Genomic DNA, 19,087 nt, shown 5'->3' with positions numbered 1-19,087 from the left:
CCACGTCCACTGCTGGGCTGGGCTTTCCATCTGGAGCTCCTGCTGCAAGTCAGCCACTGGGAGCTTCATCTCCGAAACCTAAAGACGGGGCCATTTCATGTATAAATCCGAACATCCAGCTTCTGTTGGGAGAAGGAAGGTGTGGCCACACGAGCGGCCCCCCGTGAGCCCCTGTGCGGGTCCGGCCGCCAGCGCCCCGGTCCCTACAGCCCCAGCCCTCTCCGCTCAGCCCTCTCTCCTCTCTGGGCCGTGCAGGCCTCTCGGAGCCCCGGCCGGAGCCGGAGCGGGTCTGCATATCCCTCCAGCACCCTCCTTCAGCCTTCCTCTCAGCGGGGATTTTGCTAGAAATGGGGCCGCGATAGACAGCCTGTTCTCCCTAACAAGTCCCTGGGCTTGATGGTTAAGAAATAGCATCCGCACTTGTGCCCCCAGCTGTCCGTCTGTTCAAGGGCGAGAGTGACACCCTGGTGGCAGCTGGGATCTTGCCCAGGATTCACGGCTGAATGGAGGTCTGCATCCGCCTAAGGGTGAACCCTGGGTCGACTTCAACTGCAGGCAGAGGCCCCATTCCAGTCTTTTTATCCCTTGTCACGGCAGGGACAGTTGTAGCCCAGAAAGGCTTAGAGCAAACAGCCAGCTTGGCTACGCGCAGAAGTGGAATGTGTGTTTGTGTGAGCGCACGTGTGTCTGCGTTCTGATGTCAGGGCTGTACGTGGGGTTTCCAGCTTTGTGCGGCGCAACCAGTTGCAAAGTAAGTGCCACGGCGCGTAAATGAAGCAATTTACTCCTTGGCATTATTAGCGAGAAACCTTTTTAAAGTTGGAAGACAATTTCCAAAAGGGTGACTTTAGCTCTTTCTAGCGGGGCGGGGGGGGGGTACTTATGGGGCTTCCCTGATGGCTCAGATTAGGTAAAGAATCTGCCTGCAGGGCAAGAGACCCAGGTTCGATCCCTAGGTCGGGAAGATCCCCTGGGGAAGAGAACGGCTGCCCACTCCAGGATTCTTGGGTGGAGAACTCCACGGACAGAGGAGCCTGGTGGGCTACAGTCCATGGGGTCACAAAGAGTCAGGAGGTACTTATAAATCATGATAATAAAACCCATTCATCCATCCAAGTGCCCTCAGCCCACACCCAGGGGGGCTGGCTGCCGGGACACAGATGAACACAGTAGATGGCTCTGTCCTCACGGAGCCGACATTGGGGAGAGTGAGGTTGGGTACGTGTCAGCAGAGAGACAAACGAGAGATTTCCAGATGTGAGAGGAGCTGTGGAAAGCGCAGGTGAGGGCTGGGGATGTGAAGGCCACTTACGGTGGGGCGGTCCACGGGCCTCTGAGGTGGCATCTGAGTTGAACCGCGGGGATGAGATGGGCTGGGGACTTACTGCCAGCTGAGGGGTCACAGGTGCAGAGTCAGGAGGAGGCTGGGGGAGCTGCAGAGCAGGGAGGAAGCTGGTGGGGTCGGAGCATTCGGTGCGATTCTTGTTGGCTGTGGTTCAGAGCCTCTTCCAAGAGCCTGGGGAACGAACCATTGGAGAGGGTGAAGGAGGGTGAGAAAAAGCCCATGGCTCATTAGAATGCTTCCTGATTTTAGGCTGGTGGAGGGGTTAAGAGTGTGGGCTTGGCAGAAGTGAGTTCAGACAGAGATGTTTGGAGGGCCAGGTGCCCATGGGCAGCTGGGGAGCTGGGATGGGAAGGTGGGTAGGGGGCTATGATGAGGAGTCTGCAGCAGGTGGGTGTCCAGGGAGGCCAGGGAAGGTCTTGTGTAGGACCCCACGGGAACACTTGGAACAAAGCCCTAAGGATTCCACATGAGGCTCAGTGGGCATCCGAGGGGCGTGTGTGTGGGGGGTGGTCTGCCCAAATCTGTGAGCTCCTCATTTGCCCCCACGCAACTCCTGGGGATTGGAGCGGGGAGAGCGAGCGTGTGGAGGACTCTGGCCTGGCAGCAAGCTCTGAGCCCGGCTCCGTCCCCACCCGCCTGGGGAGGGCTCCTCCCTCGTGGACATCAGCCTCACCCTGCTCTCTCCTTGCAGCCCTTCAACCATGGACACAAGGTGGCCAAGTTTTGCTACGCAGACAAGGTGAGTCCCTGGCGGCCTGCCTGGTGAGTTGACCTCTGCTGCCGTGGGGGTGGAGGTCAGTTACGGCCTCCCTCTCGGGCCATGGTTGGGGTAGGAGGGCTGGCACTGAGGGTGTCCCTGGGCAGGTGTCTTTGGCCAGGCCAGGTGTGCCAGGGCTCACGTGGGCCTAATGAGAGCTGCCTGGGCCAGGGCTGGGGCATGCCCTGATTGGGGGAGGGGATTCTGGAAGGCTGAGCCTGGGAAACGGGAGGCATCGCGGAGAGAAAGGGGCAGAGACCTGGCATCAGGGAAGGCCAGCGAGGGCGCGGGGTCGAGGCACTGGCGTCACGTGCCGATGAGGGCGGTTGGCAGCTGGGATGCCAGCAGGGGCCTGTCTCTGGCTGCAGCTCTGGCCCGACAAGGACGAGGTCAGGTCCTGACCTCATGGGCTGCAGGCCCTGAACCGCGGGTTTGGGAGTACCAGGCTCCGGGAGCTGGGGGAGGCCATGAGGGGAAATGGAGCGAGTCCTTGGCATGGGACCCACTGGTAGGCGCCTTGGGCTCCTCCTGACTGGAGGGGGGCAGGCTCCGAGCCTGGGGCAGCCCAGCTGGCTGTGGGACCCAGCATATGCCACTGTCAGGGGGAGGGAGATAGGGGTCCTCCCTGGGTGGATAGTGATCTCTCCGGATCGCTCCTCTTGCTCCCTTGCTGCCATGGGAGGAAGCCCCCAACCTCTCCCTCTTCATCAGGCCCTGCTCCACAGAGCCATCGGGGCCGCCTTGGCTGCCAGGAAGGAGTGGGACCTGAAGCCTGTGGCGGACCGGGCGCAAGTCTTCCTGAAGGCAGCCGACCTGCTGAGCGGGCCACGCAGGGCCGAGGTCCTGGCCAAGACCATGGTGGGGCAGGTGAGGCACCCGCGGGGCTGTGGGGGCTGTGGGGGTCGCACCTCGTCCAGTTCGGCAGACATTGCTGCATGGGTCACCAGGACCCACCAGGCCTAGGAAAGAGGACAGTTCAGTTCAGGCGCTCAGTCGTGTCCAACTCTTTGCGACCCTGTGGACTGCAGCACGCCAGGCCTCCCTGTCCATCACCAACTCCTGGAGCTTGCTCAGAACTCATGTCCATTGAGTCAGTGATGCCATCCAACCATCTCATCCTCTGTCGTCCCCTTTTCCTGCCTTCAATCTTTCCCAGCATCAGGGTCTTTTCCAGTGAGTCAGTTCTTTGCATCAGGTGTCCAGAGTATTGGAGTTTCAGCTTCAGCATCAGTCCTTCCAATGAACACCCAGGACTGATCTCCTTTGGGATGGACTGCTTGGATCTCCTTGCAGTCCAAGGGACTCAAGAGTCTTCTCCAACACCACAGTTCAAAGGCATCAATTCTTCAGCGCTCAGCTTTCTTTATGGTCCAACTCTCACATCCATACATGACCACTGGAAAAGCCATAGCCTTGACAGACCCATATATATTACAGGCCAGGTGACTTGGACTACGCTTGCATGCCCTCCTCTGTAAGCAGCCCCTCGTGTCCATCTGTCCCTGCCCTGGGCCAGGCCCTCGTGCTTTGCCTGGACTGACAGTGGCCCCACACAGCCCTCCAGGCTCTCTCAGGCCCCTGCAGGCCTCACAGCGGTCTCTGTGACACCCCCCGCAGGTCACTCCAGGCATATGAACCACCGAGCTCTCGCTGTCTGGCTGCAAGTCATGTCCCAAGTCCTGAGCCCGGCCCCCACGGCCCTTCCATCCCCACCTCTGTCCAGCTGGCTAGCTGCTGTGCCCTTTCCTGCCAGACCATCCCACCCACGACATCACCAGTCTGGACCTAGCCAGGCTCCTGGACACCACAGACATCCCGACCCCAGTCTCTGGCCTAGGTCCCCCGGCTAGAATGCTCCCTGTCCTCTCTGCCCTGTGAACTTTTTTTTTTAGTTGGCTGTGCTGGGTCTTGTTGCCGCACGGGCTTTTTCTCCAGTTGCAGCGATCAGGGGCTACTCTCTCATTGTGGGATGCAGGCTTCCCATTGCAGTGGCTTCTCTTGTTCTGCACAGGCTCGGGGCCATGGGCTCAGTAGTTGGGGCGCCTGGGCTCCAGAGCACAGGCTCAGTCATCGTGGCTCACGGGCTTAGTTGCTCCGAGGCATGTGGGATCTTCCGGGACAAGGGCTCGAACCCGTGTCTCCTGCATTGGCAGGCGGATTCTTTACCACTGAGCCGCCAAGGAATACTCCCCTACTTTGTGAACTCTTTAACTGTCAAGGTCTAGCCCAGGAACACCCCCTCTGTGAGACTTCTAGGACCTCACCAGTCCACAAGGACTGGGTTCCACCTTTGTGCCTCTCGCGACATGCTGCTCCTTCCTTGGTTACAGCTCAGGCCGCATCGGGGTGTGATGATGACCTCATATGTGTTTGCTGCGTCTTTACAAGCTTTTTTGGGCTTAGCAATCACGTTAGTGTTTTCTGTCTTTCTTTCTGGGTCTTGCTCTGTGTCTGCGTGGAGTCACGGAAGCTCCTGATAAGCGCTTTTGTAGTGAGTGCTTATTGAGCTGGCAGGTAGCACTTGGAGCACAGAGTGCGGGGAAGGAGCAGAGGGAGAGGGTTCATTTCACAGTAAGGATCTTGGCTCCGCCCACGGCTCAGGCTGCGCCCACAGCCCTGCCAGGTCGCCAGCCTGTAGCGAGAGCGCCCTCTGCTGCACAGAGCTGCTACGACACCCCCACCACCAGCCCAGTGTCTCCCGATAGAGCCGAGCCCCCTCGGGTGGACGTTGGGTCTCCAGAGGGTCCCAGGTGAGCCATGCCTGGGCAGGAAGAGGCACACACACTCCAGGACCAAAGGAAGATGCCTGTTTATTTGACCTAAGACTCAGCAGCTCGTAGGAAGTACGGTGGCCGCGCGGAAAGTGGGCAGGCGCAGAGAGGCAGACAGGAGCAGTTTCCCTTCCCCGGTGGGGCGTCCGGGGCAGGGCAAGCAGCCACCAGCGACCGCGTGTGCAGCGAGGGTGTGCCAGATCCTGGAGAGCCCGACTCCAGCCGCCCAGAGGCCTTTCCCCACGGCTGATGTTTGCAGTCCTCAGGTCCCCTGGTTCTTTCTCCCAAACACACATGCGCATCAAGTGACTGCGGGCACAGGGTCCAGGGTCGGGAGAGGGCTCTCCGGAGGCAGGTCCTCCACTGCTGACCCTGGGGCCCTCCCGCCTGGCAGGGGAAGACGGTGATCCAGGCGGAGATCGACGCTGCGGCTGAACTCATCGACTTCTTCCGCTTCAATGCCAAGTTCGCCATGGAGCTGGAAGGCGAGCAGCCCCTCAGCGTGCCGCCCAGCACCAACAGCATGCTGTACCGGGGGCTGGAGGTACCGCCCGGGGGTGGCGTGGGCGGGGAGCCGCCGGAAGCCCTGGGCCTGGCCTCACCGCCTCTTCTTCCCCAGGGCTTCGTGGCGGCCATCTCCCCCTTCAACTTCACTGCGATCGGCGGCAACCTGGCAGGGGCTCCGGCCTTGATGGTGAGATGTGGACAGCGGACTTGGGGGTGGCAGGACCGAGTCATCGCTTCCCCCTCAACAGTCAGGAGGCCACGTCGAAGCCCTGGGGCCCCGCCCTTGTGGGGAGAGGCACAAAACGTGGAGGCAGCTGGCCGCCTGGAGAGGCTTCTAGGGTCGGAGGCTGATCTGGGTCCCCATTGCCCCACTCTCCCTGGGTGGCCCCAGGCCGGCCCCTGCCCTCCTCTGAGGCCGTTTCCTCATCTGCAAGATAGAAATAACAGAAAAGCTTACGTTACAGGGTTGGGAAGAGCAAGTGAGACCGTGTTATGACTCGTCTTAACAGCAGGCAGGTCTGGCCCAGTGCAGGATTAGTGTTACGCAGGGGCTGCTAACGATAATTACAGCTCACCTCTGAATGCTTGCTCTGTGCCCGGGGACTTATTCGTCAGGGTTGCACGGCTAATAGATGATGAAACAGGTAGAGGTTTGGGCTTGGTTTGTCTCAGTGGTCTTGAAGTCAGAGGGCTCCACTGCCGTGGTCAGGATGAAGGTGGCTGTGAGCTCCCTTGAGTTGGTGGGGGAGCTCTCTCACCACCTTGGGGGGCCTGGGTCACCCAGGGAGCAGCAGGAGGGCTGAGCGGTCAGGGCGGCGGGTGATCTGGAAGGTGCTCGTGCACGGGCCCGTCTTCGTGCGTCTGTGCTCAGACAAACGTGCACACACCCAGCACCCATGTGCCCTCCTCCAGAACACGTGCAGACAGAGGCCTGTGCGTGCTGTCCCAACCTCACCCCGTGGGCGCCCGGCAACTTGGAAACACCCAGAACAGACCTGCCTGAAGGGTGCTGGCAGGATCAGTTGGCACAAACTTCTAGAGGAAGGGAGCCTTGGCCAGAGCGTGGGAGCAGGCAGGGCAGGGCGTCAGCTCATTCGCAAGGACTTTGAGGGCCCAGTGCCCAGCACCTGGGGGATTGGGGCTGGGTTGGGGACATCCTGGCCTGCACTGGGACCTACCTGGTGGCTGCAGCTGAGGGATGGCTGTACCTTGGGGTAGGGTGGGGGTCGGGGCTGCTGGCCGCCCTCGGCCTTGTGAGTCATCACTGTGCCTCCCGGGCAGGGCAACGTAGTCCTGTGGAAGCCCAGCGACACTGCCATGCTGGCCAGCTATGCCGTCTACCGCATCCTCAGGGAGGCCGGGCTGCCCCCCAACATCATCCAGTTTGTGCCAGCCGATGGGCCCACCTTCGGGGACACTGTCACCAGCTCAGAGCACCTGTGTGGCATCAACTTCACAGGCAGTGTGCCGTAAGTCCCCAAGGAGGGCTGGGCAGGGTAGCCTGGGGATGCTCCCCAGGCCTCCCAACCTCTGTCTGAGAACCGGGGCTGTGACTCAGGGGCCAGGCACTGACTGTGTCCCGCCTCCTCGCTCAGTGGCCCTTGGGTAAGCCCCTTCACCTCTCTGAGCCTGCATATGTGCTGATTCCTACCTTGCAGAGTCGTTGTGAGGGTCAGACTGTTTAGTGGACAGGAAAGAGGGTCACAGGCCAACAGGCCAGGAGCAGCCTACAGGTATTTGGCGACACGGATTTTGATGCCACCTCTGACCCTAGAAAGGACAGAGGGGAGCTTGGAATGAATTGGAGGAGAAGTCAGGAAGGCTTCTTGGAGAAGGTGGCGTCTAAGCAGAGGAGTGGGCCAGGCAGAGGTGGAGGAGAGCAGTCTAGGCGGGAGAATGCACGTGCAGAGGCGTAAGGCTGAGGCTCTTGTGCTCTGGGAGGTGGACGCAGTCCCGTGAGGCTGGAGTGGGCAGCTTGGGGTTGAGGGTCAGAGGGTGGGGGCGGCACGTGGTTTGGTCACAGCCGTGTTTTCGTGCACTCAGCTGATGTTCACTGAGCCCTGTGCTTGCTGGGCTCTGCTGACGCCAAAGCTGGGCAGTGAGCGCGGGGAGGGTCAGGTCCTGCCTCTGGGGCTTGTTTTTGTTTTGTTGTGACTCGCTGGGTCTTAGCTGAGGCATGTGGGATCTAGTCCCCCTGGCCAGGGATCAAGCCCGGGCCCCCTGCATTGGGAGTGTGGAGTCTCAACCACGGACCATCAGGGAAATGCCTCTGGAGGGATTAGACTTGTGACTGCAGGACCCGTGAAGGTGTTTGGACTTTATCCTGAAGATGGTAGGAGCCGTGGAAGGTTACCTGCAGGACAGTGAGCGCGACAGTGTCAGTCGCTCAGTCGTGCCTGCCTCTTTGCAACCCCTTGGACTGTGGCCCACCAGGCTCCTTGTCCATGGAACTCTCCAGGCAAGAATGCTGGGGCGGGCTGCCATTTCCTTCTCCAGGGGATCTTCCTGACCCAGGGATGGAACCCAGGTCTCCCACATTGCAAGCAGATTCTTTAGAGGGAGTGGCTGAATCAGTCAGACTTAAGCGAGTATAGTGCTCGCTCTCCAGTTGGACCTGGCCAGTGGCTCTGTGTTCTTTGACTCCTAATAGGGATGGACAGCCGTGTACCACCGGGATACTTTCATGTGAAAATCCAAATGGGGCTTCACTTGCGAACCCGGTCCCCCGGGGCCTGCATTTCCGTGTGGCACCACGGGCTGGAGACGGGTGGGTGGTCTCTGGTTCCCCGCCATCCCGACAGGCCCTGCGTCTCCGCATGCCTGGACAACCTCAGCCCCTCTGGGGCCTGCGTGTGCAGCCTCTGACCTAGATAATGGCTCTGGCTGCCCTGAGCACACGTCTCTCACAGCTGGGAGCAGGAGACAGGTTAGGAGGATCTGGAGAGGGAGAGCGACGCCTGAACCCGGGTAGAGAGGTGGGAGCCGGGAGAGATGGGCTGAGGAGGTGGCAGGGAGACTCGATCGCCTGTCTATGGGGTCGGGGGTCAGTGGGGACATCCAGGCTCGAGGCTGGAGGGGGCACTGTTCACCAAGGTGGGCTCCCCAGACGGCTGGGCACCCGGGAGCCTCGGGAAGGAGATGGACCAGAAGCTGGTCACCGTGAGTTTGAGGTCCCCGCGGGTCGTGTGGACGGAGAGGTCGGGGCCTCTGCTCTGGGTCTCCCAGGTATCCTGGGTTCGCCGCGGTGGCTTCTTGCCCTCTCTGCTGACCTCAGGGTCCCACCCACCCCGTCCAAGGTTTGCCGGGTGGCGACGGCCGCGTTAGAATTGCTGAGGAGGGCGGTTTTCCAAAAGGCCCTCTCCGCCAGCCACGGGCCCCACGGGTCCCTGCCTATTAGCGGGCGGAGCGGGCCTGGCCCCCATTTGCCATGCTCTGGTGAGCAGCGGGCTCCAAGGTGGGAAAGTCATAAATTAGTATCAGCTACTGTGTTGCCAGCTCCCTGGTGATTAGCATTTTTATTGTTTTGTGGTGCTGAGGTTGGTCACACTTGGAGCCCCGGGAGGAGGCGGGGGCCTGAGCCGCCTCTCCCAGGATGCTCCCTGGTCCCTGGGCCCGGGTGTGAGCTCGAGGTGCTCCTCACAGATGCTGGTGGTGTGTGTGCCCCGTCAGGCATCCGCGGCATGCCCGGCACTGTCCTCAGCACTTGACTCACATCAGAGCCATCCCAAGACGGCCCCACCAAGCGAAATTGTTCTTGCCCGATTCCAGATGTGGCATGAACTTGAGGCCCAGAGAGGTGAAGTGTTGGGCACAAGATCACACAGCTGTGTGCGCCTGGGTCGGGACAGGAGCCCCCTGGCCTGGGGGCGGGGCCCCTCTCTGCCCTGCCTTGCTGCCAAGCTTCCCCTTGCTGCCTCCTCGTAGGCCCTGCACGCAGCCCATGGCCAGCTGTCACCTCCGCCAGCCTCCAGCGGGCTGCTGACCCTGTACCCCGCCCTCTAGTCGGGTGGGCGGGGAGCAGGCCCCTCACCTGCGCAGGTGCCTGAGCCCGGCGCCCTGATCCCCACTCTGTCCTCTGATTTCAGCACCTTCAAACACCTGTGGAAGCAGGTGGCCCAGAACCTGGACCGGTTCCGGACCTTCCCCCGCCTGGCTGGAGGTAAGGGCCCCCTCCCCAGCCGCGGCCGTCGTGGGAGAGGAGGAGCTGGGGGGCTCTGCAGGGGCGGAGCACTCCAGCCTGGAGCCCCCACCCTGGCAGGCCCGGGGGTTGTTCCGAGAACTTCTGGCTCAGAGCGCGCACTTCTCATCCATTCCTCATGCAGCAAGGGAATTGCTGTTTGTGCAGGGGTGCTTTTTGGAGGTGGGGATGCAAGGGTGATGAGAGCCAGAGACCCAGCCGTCACCAGCTTCTGTTCCAGCCGTGGGAGGCGGCAGTAAACAGCTGGATAAATGACGTCGTCGTGGGGTGAGAAGGGCCGTGGCTCATTAAAGGAGAGCAAAGAGGTGACAGGCAGGGCCGCCCGGAGGCTGGGTGTGGCAGGCGGCTGTGACTCCAGGGTGGGGGGCCTCTTCAAGGAGGGAGCATTTGAGCGGAAACCTGAACAGTGGAGAGAAATGAGCCTCGCCGAGGTCTGGAGAGCAGACCGTCACGGGTGCGGACGCTGGACCGCCGTCCAGTGGACCTTCCTGCAACGATGGACATGGGCTTCACCGTGTGGTCCTGTAGGGTAGCCGCTCAGCGCGTGTGGCCGCAGCACTCTGGAAACGGGACTCTTGTGACTGAGGAAGTGAAAGTTACGTTCAGTTTTAATCAGTTTGAATTTAAATGGCCGCACGGGGCTCGTGACTCCCATGTTGCATTAGGTTGCATCACCCAGATCTAGGCCAAGGAAACGGGTAGTGGAGAGACCACGAGGTGGGAATGAGCTTGTGTGTGAAGAGACGTGGCCAGTGTAGCTGGGAGAGGGGGTGGGGTGGGGCAGGAGACGGGGCTGAGAGCTCGGCAGGGATGGGTCTTGTTGAAGTAATAATGTTCCCACAGCTTTGTGGCCAAGGACATTTGGCATGCACTGTGTTTAAAGCGAAACGGATTCCTTACCTGCAGGACTTCTCAGAGCCTTTAACTCGCTAATGTGCAAGAGCCAGGGTTGGTGTGTAGTGTCTCTGAAGCTCTTTGGGGTACAGAATCCTGTTTTGACAGGGGCCCCAGTGGGTCACAGTGCCGTAAGGGCAGAGCTGGGGCTGCTGGCCTAGCCTTCTCGCTCCTGGAAGTGAAGCGGGACCCACAGGGAGACTGGACCCCACTCCTGAGCTGGTGGGAGCTTTTAAAAGAAGTTTTAGTGAAGTATGGTTGATTTAGTCTTAGGCTGCGGTATTTACAAATTGGGCTGATTCACAGTATCGGGTTAGTTTCAGCTGTACAGCAGAACGGTTCAGTTATGCATCTGTATATTCTTTGTCGTGTTCTTTTCCATCATGGCTTGTTACAGGACACTGAGTATACTTCCTGTGCTAGGGGCCTTGCTGCTCATCCATCCTGTATGTAATCGTTTGCCTCTTAAGCTGGTGGGGCTTTGTTAGGGGTGTCAGGGCAGGTGACTCTGCTCAGGGCCAGCGGTAGCATCTCTAACTTCCAGCCTCTCGGCACACCCCCGTCCAACCTTCGTAAGCTGGGAAACAGTGAGTCCCTTGGGTCAGCTGTGCATGGTTTTCAGTTCAGTCTCCTTCCCACCATCTCCCTGAAGGAGAAAGACAGCGGCTCACTCCACCACTTCCCAACCTTGAGTACACGACTTAGTTTCTCCGTGCCTCAGTTTTCTTGTCTTTAAAATGGGGTGATGACGGGAGGTTGCTGCGAGGCTTCAGTGAAAGGGGCGCAGAGTGCTTTGAAACTGAGTCTGGCGGGTAGTGAGTGCTTTGCAACACCAGCTGCTGTCGGCTGATGTTTAACTGAAGGAAGAAAGTAGTAAGGCCCGGATGGTGGCGTGATTCCCTGGGCTCTCTCACACCAAGGGGACCAGGGAGGGGTGTCCCCGCCATGCGGAGGGGAGAGGAGCCAGCCCTGGCCGTGGACCCGGCTGGGGATCAGGCGAAGGCTCAAAGGAAGCTGTGCCTGCTGCCGGGAGCCCTGGGTTCTGGCCCTTCCTCTGCCTTATTTGTGTTAGGCAGCATTCCCATCCCCAGGCTCAGCTTTCTCGTCTGTGAAATGGGAAAGCTGGTCCCGACGCCTCCTGGTGCGCTTCGCCCGTGCCTGGGCCTCCGTCTTCCCATCTGTAGGGTGGGAGGACAGGCCTGGCTGGTCAGTGTCCAGGGCGTATGGCTTCTCACGGCCTCCTCCGCCCGTCCTGGGGTCTGCTCGCTGGCCCCTGTGCGCAGGAGCAGGCAGCATGTTGGGCCCCGGGGCCGGCCCCAAGGCCCACTGCCCCACGCGTGCCCCTCCCTTCCCGCCCCCTAGAGTGCGGGGGCAAGAACTTCCACTTCGTGCACCGCTCGGCCGACGTGGACAGCGTGGTGAGTGGGACCCTGCGCTCGGCCTTTGAGTACGGCGGCCAGAAGTGCTCAGCGTGCTCCCGCCTCTACGCGCCCCGCTCGCTGTGGCCGCAGATCAAAGGGCGGCTGCTGGAGGAGCTCGGTGGGATCAAAGTGGGCAATGTGAGTGGCTCAGCCTCCTGCCGCGGCCCAGCGGGGGGCTGATGGGATTGGCCGCTGGGGGGGTGCCGTGTGCGGGGGGGGGCACTCCTCTTGTCTCACGCCAATGGCCACCTCCTCTCCATCCGTGTCTCCCTTGCCTCCAGCCTGCAGAGGATTTTGGGACCTTCTTCTCTGCCGTGATTGATGCCAAGGTACAGGGGGGTGCCAGGCCTGTGCTGGGTGGGGGGCGGGAAGCGTGACCCAGATCTGCTGCTTCGAGCAGGTCAGCCTGAGATCCATGCACACAGCCCCTGCCGCCCCCGCCAGCCCTGGAAGGAATAGAGGCATCCCTACCCAGAGAGGAGCTCGCCTCCTGCACACCCTGCCTCCAGGCCCCCTTAAAGTGCCCGTGTTCGCCCGCACACCTGCACGCACACCCGTGAACACAGGTACACGCACAGCCGTGAACACAGTCACGTAGACCTCTGTGTGGGGTCATGCACGTAGGTCCACCTGTGTAAACACACGCACAGCTGCACGCACACACATCTCCACACACAGACGAATCCGGCAACGCGTGTGGACACGTGGATAGGCACGTGTGTGGTCTGCATTGCAGAAACATGTAATGCAGGCGTACGTGTGCCTGCACACCTAAACCTAAAGACTCATTTGTATGTATGTATGTTTGCATGATGTTTATATGTAAGTGTACATGTTCTTGGACTTCCCTGGTGGCTCAGACGGTAAAGCATCTGCCTACAATGCGGGAGACCAGAGTTCAATCCCTGGGTCGGGAAGATCCCCTGGAGAAGGAAATGGCAAGCCACTCCCATACTGTTGCCTGGAAAACCCCGTGGCTGGAGGAGCCGGGTGGACTACAGTCCACGGGGCCGAAGAGCCGGACTCTTTCTTTTTCTTTCTGTGCGTGTTCTAACACACACATACACACGAGCCTGCGCGTCCAGTCCTGTTTCTGCCCTGCTTAGCCAGGCCCTGTTTGCTCGCAGCCACCCCTGCACCCTGCCTTCGCCCCCTTCAGAATCTGGGGCCGATGTGTTGGGGGCTCCTGCTGGGAGCGGCCTCCAGCTGGCCCTTGACACGCCCCGCCCCGATCCCGCAGTCCTTCGGCCGCATCCGGAAGTGGCTGGAGCACGCCCGCTCCTCGCCCAGCCTCACCATCCTGGCCGGGGGCCAGTGTGACGACTCCGTGGGCTACTTTGTGGAACCGTGCATCGTCGAGACCAAGGACCCCCAGGACCCCATCATGAAGGAGGTGACGGGGCGGGAGGGGCTGGGAGGGCAGCGTCTCCGGGCGTTGTCCCGTCTCACAGCTGAGCGCGGCACGGCCCTGCCAGGGGCCTGCCTCACCCCCGGGGAGAGCAGAGCCAGGCCCTGGGCTCAGGCCTCCTGACCCCAGATCCCTGACACTGCTGGCCGGGCTGAGGTCACAGCACCGACTGCCTGCTGCCCCGGAGGCCCCTACAGCTGTCTCAGCTTCTAACATCTGTGGAGTCGTCAGCGTGGGCCAGGAAATTGGTGTGTCGTTCCCATTTTACAGATGAGAAACTGAGCTTCTGAGAAGTTAGGCACTTGCTCAGGATGACAGTGTCCCCAGCCCCCGGGTGACGTCACAGGGCAGTCCCCTGGCCGCCTGTTGCCAGAAGTGTCCCCCTCCCAAGGGCCTGGACTCTTGGCTCTGGGGGTGGGTCTGGCTGGCAGGGAGGACAGAGGGTCTCTGGATCTTCTGCCAGGCTGGGTGGGGTGGGCAGGGTAGGAGCCGTCCTGGAGAGAACCCTCCAGAAGGCAAGCCCTGGCCCAGGCTGCTGGGCTGAGAAGGGGATCGGGGGCGGGGGGATGCGGCGGAAGCCTCGGGGACGGGTCCAGGCGGGGCCCGACCCTGGGGCTTCTCTCCAGGAGATCTTCGGTCCCGTGCTGGCCGTGTACGTCTACCCGGACGAGGAATACAAGGAGACACTGCGGCTGGTCGACAGCACCACCAGCTACGGCCTCACGGGGGCAGTGTTCGCCCAGGATAAGTGAGTGGCCGCGGCCCCTCGGCGCCAGTCCTGACGTCCTCCTGTCCCCGGAGACAGCCCACCCCGGACGCGGATCCCAGCAGTAACGTGCCCTTGCTGCTCTCCATGCCCCTCACTCCGCCCCGGCCGGCAGGTAGACAGAGGCCGCAGGCTCCTTGGTAAAGCGTTGGTGCTGGGGCCGCACTGCTGGCTGCTGAAGCCAGGCCTCTAGGGCCGGGGCCGGACAGTCAGTGCCTGTGGCCCGCCGCCCGGTCTGGCGGGGCTCAGGGCGGAAGGCGGGGCTTGGGCCCAGGCGTTGCCCTCGTCTGGTGGAGGTCCTGGTGGAGGGCCCCCTGGGCACCATGACGCTGGGCTGAGGCTTCGCCCCGTCTTCTCTCCGTGGCACTGGTTGCCTCCCTGCGTCTGCCTCTAAGAGGGGAAGGCGGGGTTGGAACCTGTGGGGGCAGGCTGGGGCTTGGGGGGTTCCCGAGCTGCCGAGGGCAGGGGCCCAGCGCTGGCAACCGCCCTCTTAGCGCCGCCCTGCCTTGTAGGGACGTTCTCCGGGAGGCCACAGAGCTGCTGAGGCATGCCGCGGGCAACTTCTACATCAACGACAAGTCCACCGGCTCGGTGGTGGGCCAGCAGCCCTTTGGGGGCGCCCGAGCCTCGGGTGAGCGGGTCCTCCTTTCTAGCAGGGGGTGAGGTCCTGGGGGAGACCCTTGCTGCTTCATCTCGAGGGTGTTAAGAGGCACAGGAGGAGCTCCGGCGGCTGAGCACGGAGGGCCAGGCCCTGTGCGAACTGAGTCCTCCCGACAGCCCCCTGTTGTGCTGCCCGTGCTCTTCCCATTTTACAGAGGGGAGAACTGAGGCCCGGGGGGCGCGTGGCTAAGAAGTGGTGGAGCCAGGATTTGGGTCCAGCACCCGCATCTCGGCTTCCCAGGTGGCTCAGTGGTAAAGAACCCACCTGCCAGTGCAGGAGATGCGGGTTTGATCCCTGGGCCAGGAAGGTCCCCTGGAGGCGGAAACGGCAACTCTTCAGTGTTCTTGCCTGGGAAATCCCATAGACAGAGGAGCCTGGCTCCCAGTCCATGGGGTCAGAAAGAGTCGGACACGACTTAGCAAGTAAACACAACTTACCGTCTTCCAGGCCATTGCAGTCCAGCCCCCTCCTGTCTACAAATGGGGAAACTGAGGCTTGGCGAGGGGCAGGGACTTGCCAGAGGTCACGGTGCCTAGTGGCAGAGCCGGGGCCAGAACCTGGGCCTCCCCGCTCCCTGTCCAGCGCCCTCCACTGTGCTTTCCTGCCTCTCGGACACGCCGTGCAGGTGGGGTGCGGGGACCTGGGGAGCCTGGGCGTCCTGTCTGCTCGCCGGCGCCTGCCCCCCGACCGCCGGCTGCGTGCCCTCTGCCCAGAGGCACTCGGGGAGCCCTGGCCGCCGTGTCAGGGTTGGCTTAGCTGTCTGCTGCCCGTTCCTTCCGTCTGCTCCTCCCCGCCCCTTCTCCTTTCTCCCCAGAGCTGCTGTATCTGTCGGGGGACAAACAGAGCTGTCTTTCCACAGGAACCAATGACAAGCCGGGCGGCCCCCACTATGTCCTGCGGTGGACGTCGCCCCAGGTCATCAAGGAGACGCACCGGCCTCTGGGGGACTGGCGCTACCCGTACATGCAGTGAGCCCTCTTGGCGCCTCCGCCGTCCGTCCGTCCAGACGACTGACCTCAGTGCACTGACCACGCCCCGTGCTTCCACCCTGCCCCCATGGGGCGACTTTCTAGGCCCAAGTCCTGCCCCCTGCCCCGCATCGGCCTGCGTCCTGGCCTGTACCACCCCTTAGAGTCAGCTGTGGGCTCTGGGTTGAGATCACGCTGTGGGGAGGTGTAGGGCTGCCACCCCTGCCCCCAAAGAGTATCCTAGAAATTCCGCCTGGTGAGTGTGACCTTGGCGCCTAACTGGTTCTCCATCAGTCCCCTTCTCGCTCCTCTCTGCTGTGTCCAGGGTCTCAGGGACCTGGGGCGTGGCAGTGGAGAAGCGCGTGGATCTGCAGGAGGAGGAGGCAGCTCTGGGCGCCCTGGCACGCCACACCCACCGAGGCCCCTGGCTTCTCCGGGTCTCCAGGGTTAGGGGTGACCAGGGTGGCCTGCAGGCTGCCACGTTGTGGTCACAGGTCGTGGGGGCACCAGCTGGCCTTGCCCTGTTTGGTTCGTGCTGCTCACTAGCTCTTTGCCCAGACGCACCTGTGCCAGCAGGTACCCGCCTGTGCCAGCAGGTACCCGCCTGTGCCAGCAGGTACCTGCGCCCAACCAAACGCCTTAGACCGCGTGTGCCTTGCTCCCGAGTGCCTGAGCTCTCAGAGGCCCTCAGATTCCTGGCGGTCTCCAGGCGATGGGGCTGGGGGGCTTCTGCAGTCTACCTGCCAAGGTGCCAGTCCTTCCTGTTGGGCCTGTGAGGTTGGCAGACCTTGGGGGCCCTTCCTGCCACTTCCTTAGCTCTTGGGCTCTGCCTCGAGAGCCTCCTGTGGCCTGGGGCTTCCTGCAGGAGCTCAGTGCCCACTGGCCCAGGTAGATGTTGCCCCTACCTTCCCCAGTGCCCCAAGACCTCACCTCGGGTCCCCATCTGGCCTGGCTGAGGCTCACCTGTAGAATCGTTCCTCCTTGGCATGTTCGTGGCTCTGTGTGTGGACTGGCCCCTCGGAGGCCTGTTCGTCGATGCAGCTGATCGGGGGACACTCAGATGCATCCTGGGTGGGTTCTGGGTGGTCAGGTAAGAAGCGACTCTGAGGAGAGTTTTTAGGGGGCCCTCCAGGCACCTCCGAGGGCTGGCGTGGGGCCCCTGTGGGGCTGGAGTGGCTGTTCCCCCAGTGCACGGTCACGCCATGGCCCGCAGTCTGGGCTGGGCCTGGTGCCAACAGGCTTGTTTCTCATGGGGGCCAGGATGGGCGGCGGGCAGGCCGGAGGCGGTCCTGGTTCTGCTAGTTCTGCACTGTGAGGCGGCCGTGGGATTTGCCCTGATGCCACCTAATAAAATGCCTCTTCCTTAACCAAACTGGTGGTCTTTCTGGTGGGGGTTGGTCACCTTCTAAGTCCGGTGACATTGCCAACATGGCACCGGGTGTCAGGGGCACAGTGCCCGTGATGTGATGGAAGGAAGGGTGAGCCCTGATGGCAGAAAGTCCTATGTGAGTGGCAGGAACTCTAGAGCCTGAGGGCCTGGGTACACACACACACACACACACACACACACACACACAGTCTTGAGAATTCAATGAGTTAATTCACATAAGTGCTCAGAGCAATGCCAGATATGGAATTAATGATTCAACAATGTTAACCTGTTTACCCATTGTTAAAACAACCACCATTAAGTGCTGTGATAGTTAAGTTCGTGGGTCAGCTTGGCTGGGTTATGATGCCCAGGGGTCTACTTAAGCATTATTCTGGATGTTTCCATGGAGGTGTTTTTTGGATGAGATTAGCAGGAGACATTGGAGAAGGCGATGGCACCCCACTCCAGTGCTCTTGCCTGGAAAACCCCACGGACAGAGGAGCCTGGTGGGCTGCAGTCCATGAGGTTGCTAGGAGTCGGACACTTTCACTTCTTACTTTCATGCGTTGGAGAAGGAAATGGCAACCCACTCCAGTGTTCTTGCCTGGAGAATCCCAGGGATGGGGGAGCCTGGTGGGCTGCCGTCTATGGGGTCGCACAGAGTCAGACATGACTGAAGCGACTTAGCAGCAGCAGCAGGAGACATAAGAGGCATGGGTTTTATCCCTGGGTCAGGAAGATCCCCTGGAGGAGAGCATGGTAACCCACTCCAGTATTCTTGCCTGGAGAATCCCATGGACAGAAGAGCCTGGCAGGCTACAGTCCATGGGGTCACACAGTCAGACACAACTGAAGCGACTTAGCAGCAGCAGCAGGAGACATAAGAGGCATGGGTTCTATCCCTGGGTCAGGAATATCCTCTGGAGGAGAGCATGGTAACCCACTCCAGTATTCTTGCCTGGAGAATACCATGGACAGAAGAGCCTGGCGGGCTACAGTCCACGGGGTCACACAGTCAGACATGACTGAGGCAACTCAGCACACACACACAACATTTAAATCTGTGGACTTTGAGGAAAGCAGATTACTGTCCGTAAGTGAGTGGGCCGTATCCAATTAGTTGAAGGCCTGAAGAGAACAAAGACTGACCACCACCACCACCCGCCCCCACCCCCGCCCCGCCCCCTGCCCGGGCATATGTTCCCCTGAGCAGGAAGGACCTCTGCCAGTGGCTGCCTTGGACTCAGCGGCTCCTCCCTGCATTTCTGGCCTGCATTTCAGCACTCTGCGCTGTGGACTTTGCAGCCTCCATGATCATATGGGCTCCTTCCTTATGATCAAGCTTTCTCCGTGTCTGTCTCTAGTGCCTTCCTAGAGGTTCTGCTTTTCTTCAGGACCCTGACTCATACATGTGCCGAAGACTTTGCATCTATTTTCTTTCATGCACAGCCGTCTTATGGAGGAGTGTTGCCTTGCCCGCATTTTGCAGATGAGAACACAGGTGCAGAAAAGTGAAGGGACTTGGCAAGGTGTGGCATTGCCAGGCTGGAAACCCAGCTCTGTCTGATTCCAAAACCCACCCTCTCTCCTCCACCCAGATGTCCACACAAGGCTGCAGGCGCCCCGAGCACGGCGCTAACGTCCCACTTCGACCCCCTACCTGTGCCGTGGCCTCTCCAGCCTCAGGTCTGAGGCTTCTGCAGGAGCTGAGGATCAAAGGACAAGTTTTAGAACCAAGTGCCAGGTCCCATGGGCTTCCCGGATGGCTCAGCAGGTAAAGAATCTGCCTGCTGGCCAGGTGATGTGACGGGATGCGACCATGGTCAGTTAGCTTGAGCCCAGAATCCACAGGTCCAAACTCCACCTGAGCCAGCTGACTTGCAGGGGAGGACAGGTGCGTCCTGGCCTGCCTTCACCCCTAGTAGTGTAAAAGGAGGTGTTCCTGAACCTCATAGACATCTCCCACCCCTGTCCGAGGTGAGGATCTTAGACCTGGAGGGAGGGGAAGGGACTCTACCC

At 61.0% G+C, this 19,087-nt stretch overlaps 1 protein-coding gene across 1 annotated transcript in view; it reads left to right on the top strand.

Annotated features, from left to right (window-relative positions):
• Window positions 1–17,068, top strand: part of ALDH4A1 (aldehyde dehydrogenase 4 family member A1) — a 33,233-nt gene extending 16,165 nt beyond the window's left edge. The window contains exons 4-15 of the mRNA XM_086364789.1: window positions 2,037–2,084; window positions 2,814–2,969; window positions 5,268–5,417; window positions 5,493–5,567; window positions 6,662–6,849; window positions 9,466–9,539; window positions 11,835–12,031; window positions 12,175–12,222; window positions 13,134–13,286; window positions 13,928–14,049; window positions 14,580–14,698; window positions 15,588–17,068. Coding sequence (XP_086220915.1) covers window positions 2,037–2,084; window positions 2,814–2,969; window positions 5,268–5,417; window positions 5,493–5,567; window positions 6,662–6,849; window positions 9,466–9,539; window positions 11,835–12,031; window positions 12,175–12,222; window positions 13,134–13,286; window positions 13,928–14,049; window positions 14,580–14,698; window positions 15,588–15,700 — 1,443 coding nt within the window. The 3' untranslated portion in view covers window positions 15,701–17,068. The remainder of the gene's footprint in view (window positions 1–2,036; window positions 2,085–2,813; window positions 2,970–5,267; window positions 5,418–5,492; window positions 5,568–6,661; window positions 6,850–9,465; window positions 9,540–11,834; window positions 12,032–12,174; window positions 12,223–13,133; window positions 13,287–13,927; window positions 14,050–14,579; window positions 14,699–15,587) is intronic.
• Window positions 17,069–19,087: the final 2,019 nt, after the last annotated feature.

Source organism: Bos grunniens, chromosome 2, assembly GCF_055505025.1.
Source record: "Bos grunniens cultivar Pamir isolate PY7600 chromosome 2, Bosgru_T2T1.0, whole genome shotgun sequence".
In the NCBI taxonomy this organism is placed as follows: domain Eukaryota; kingdom Metazoa; phylum Chordata; class Mammalia; order Artiodactyla; family Bovidae; genus Bos; species Bos grunniens.
Note: the sequence above shows the minus strand (reverse complement) of the source record. Positions and strands in the feature narration are given on the sequence as shown.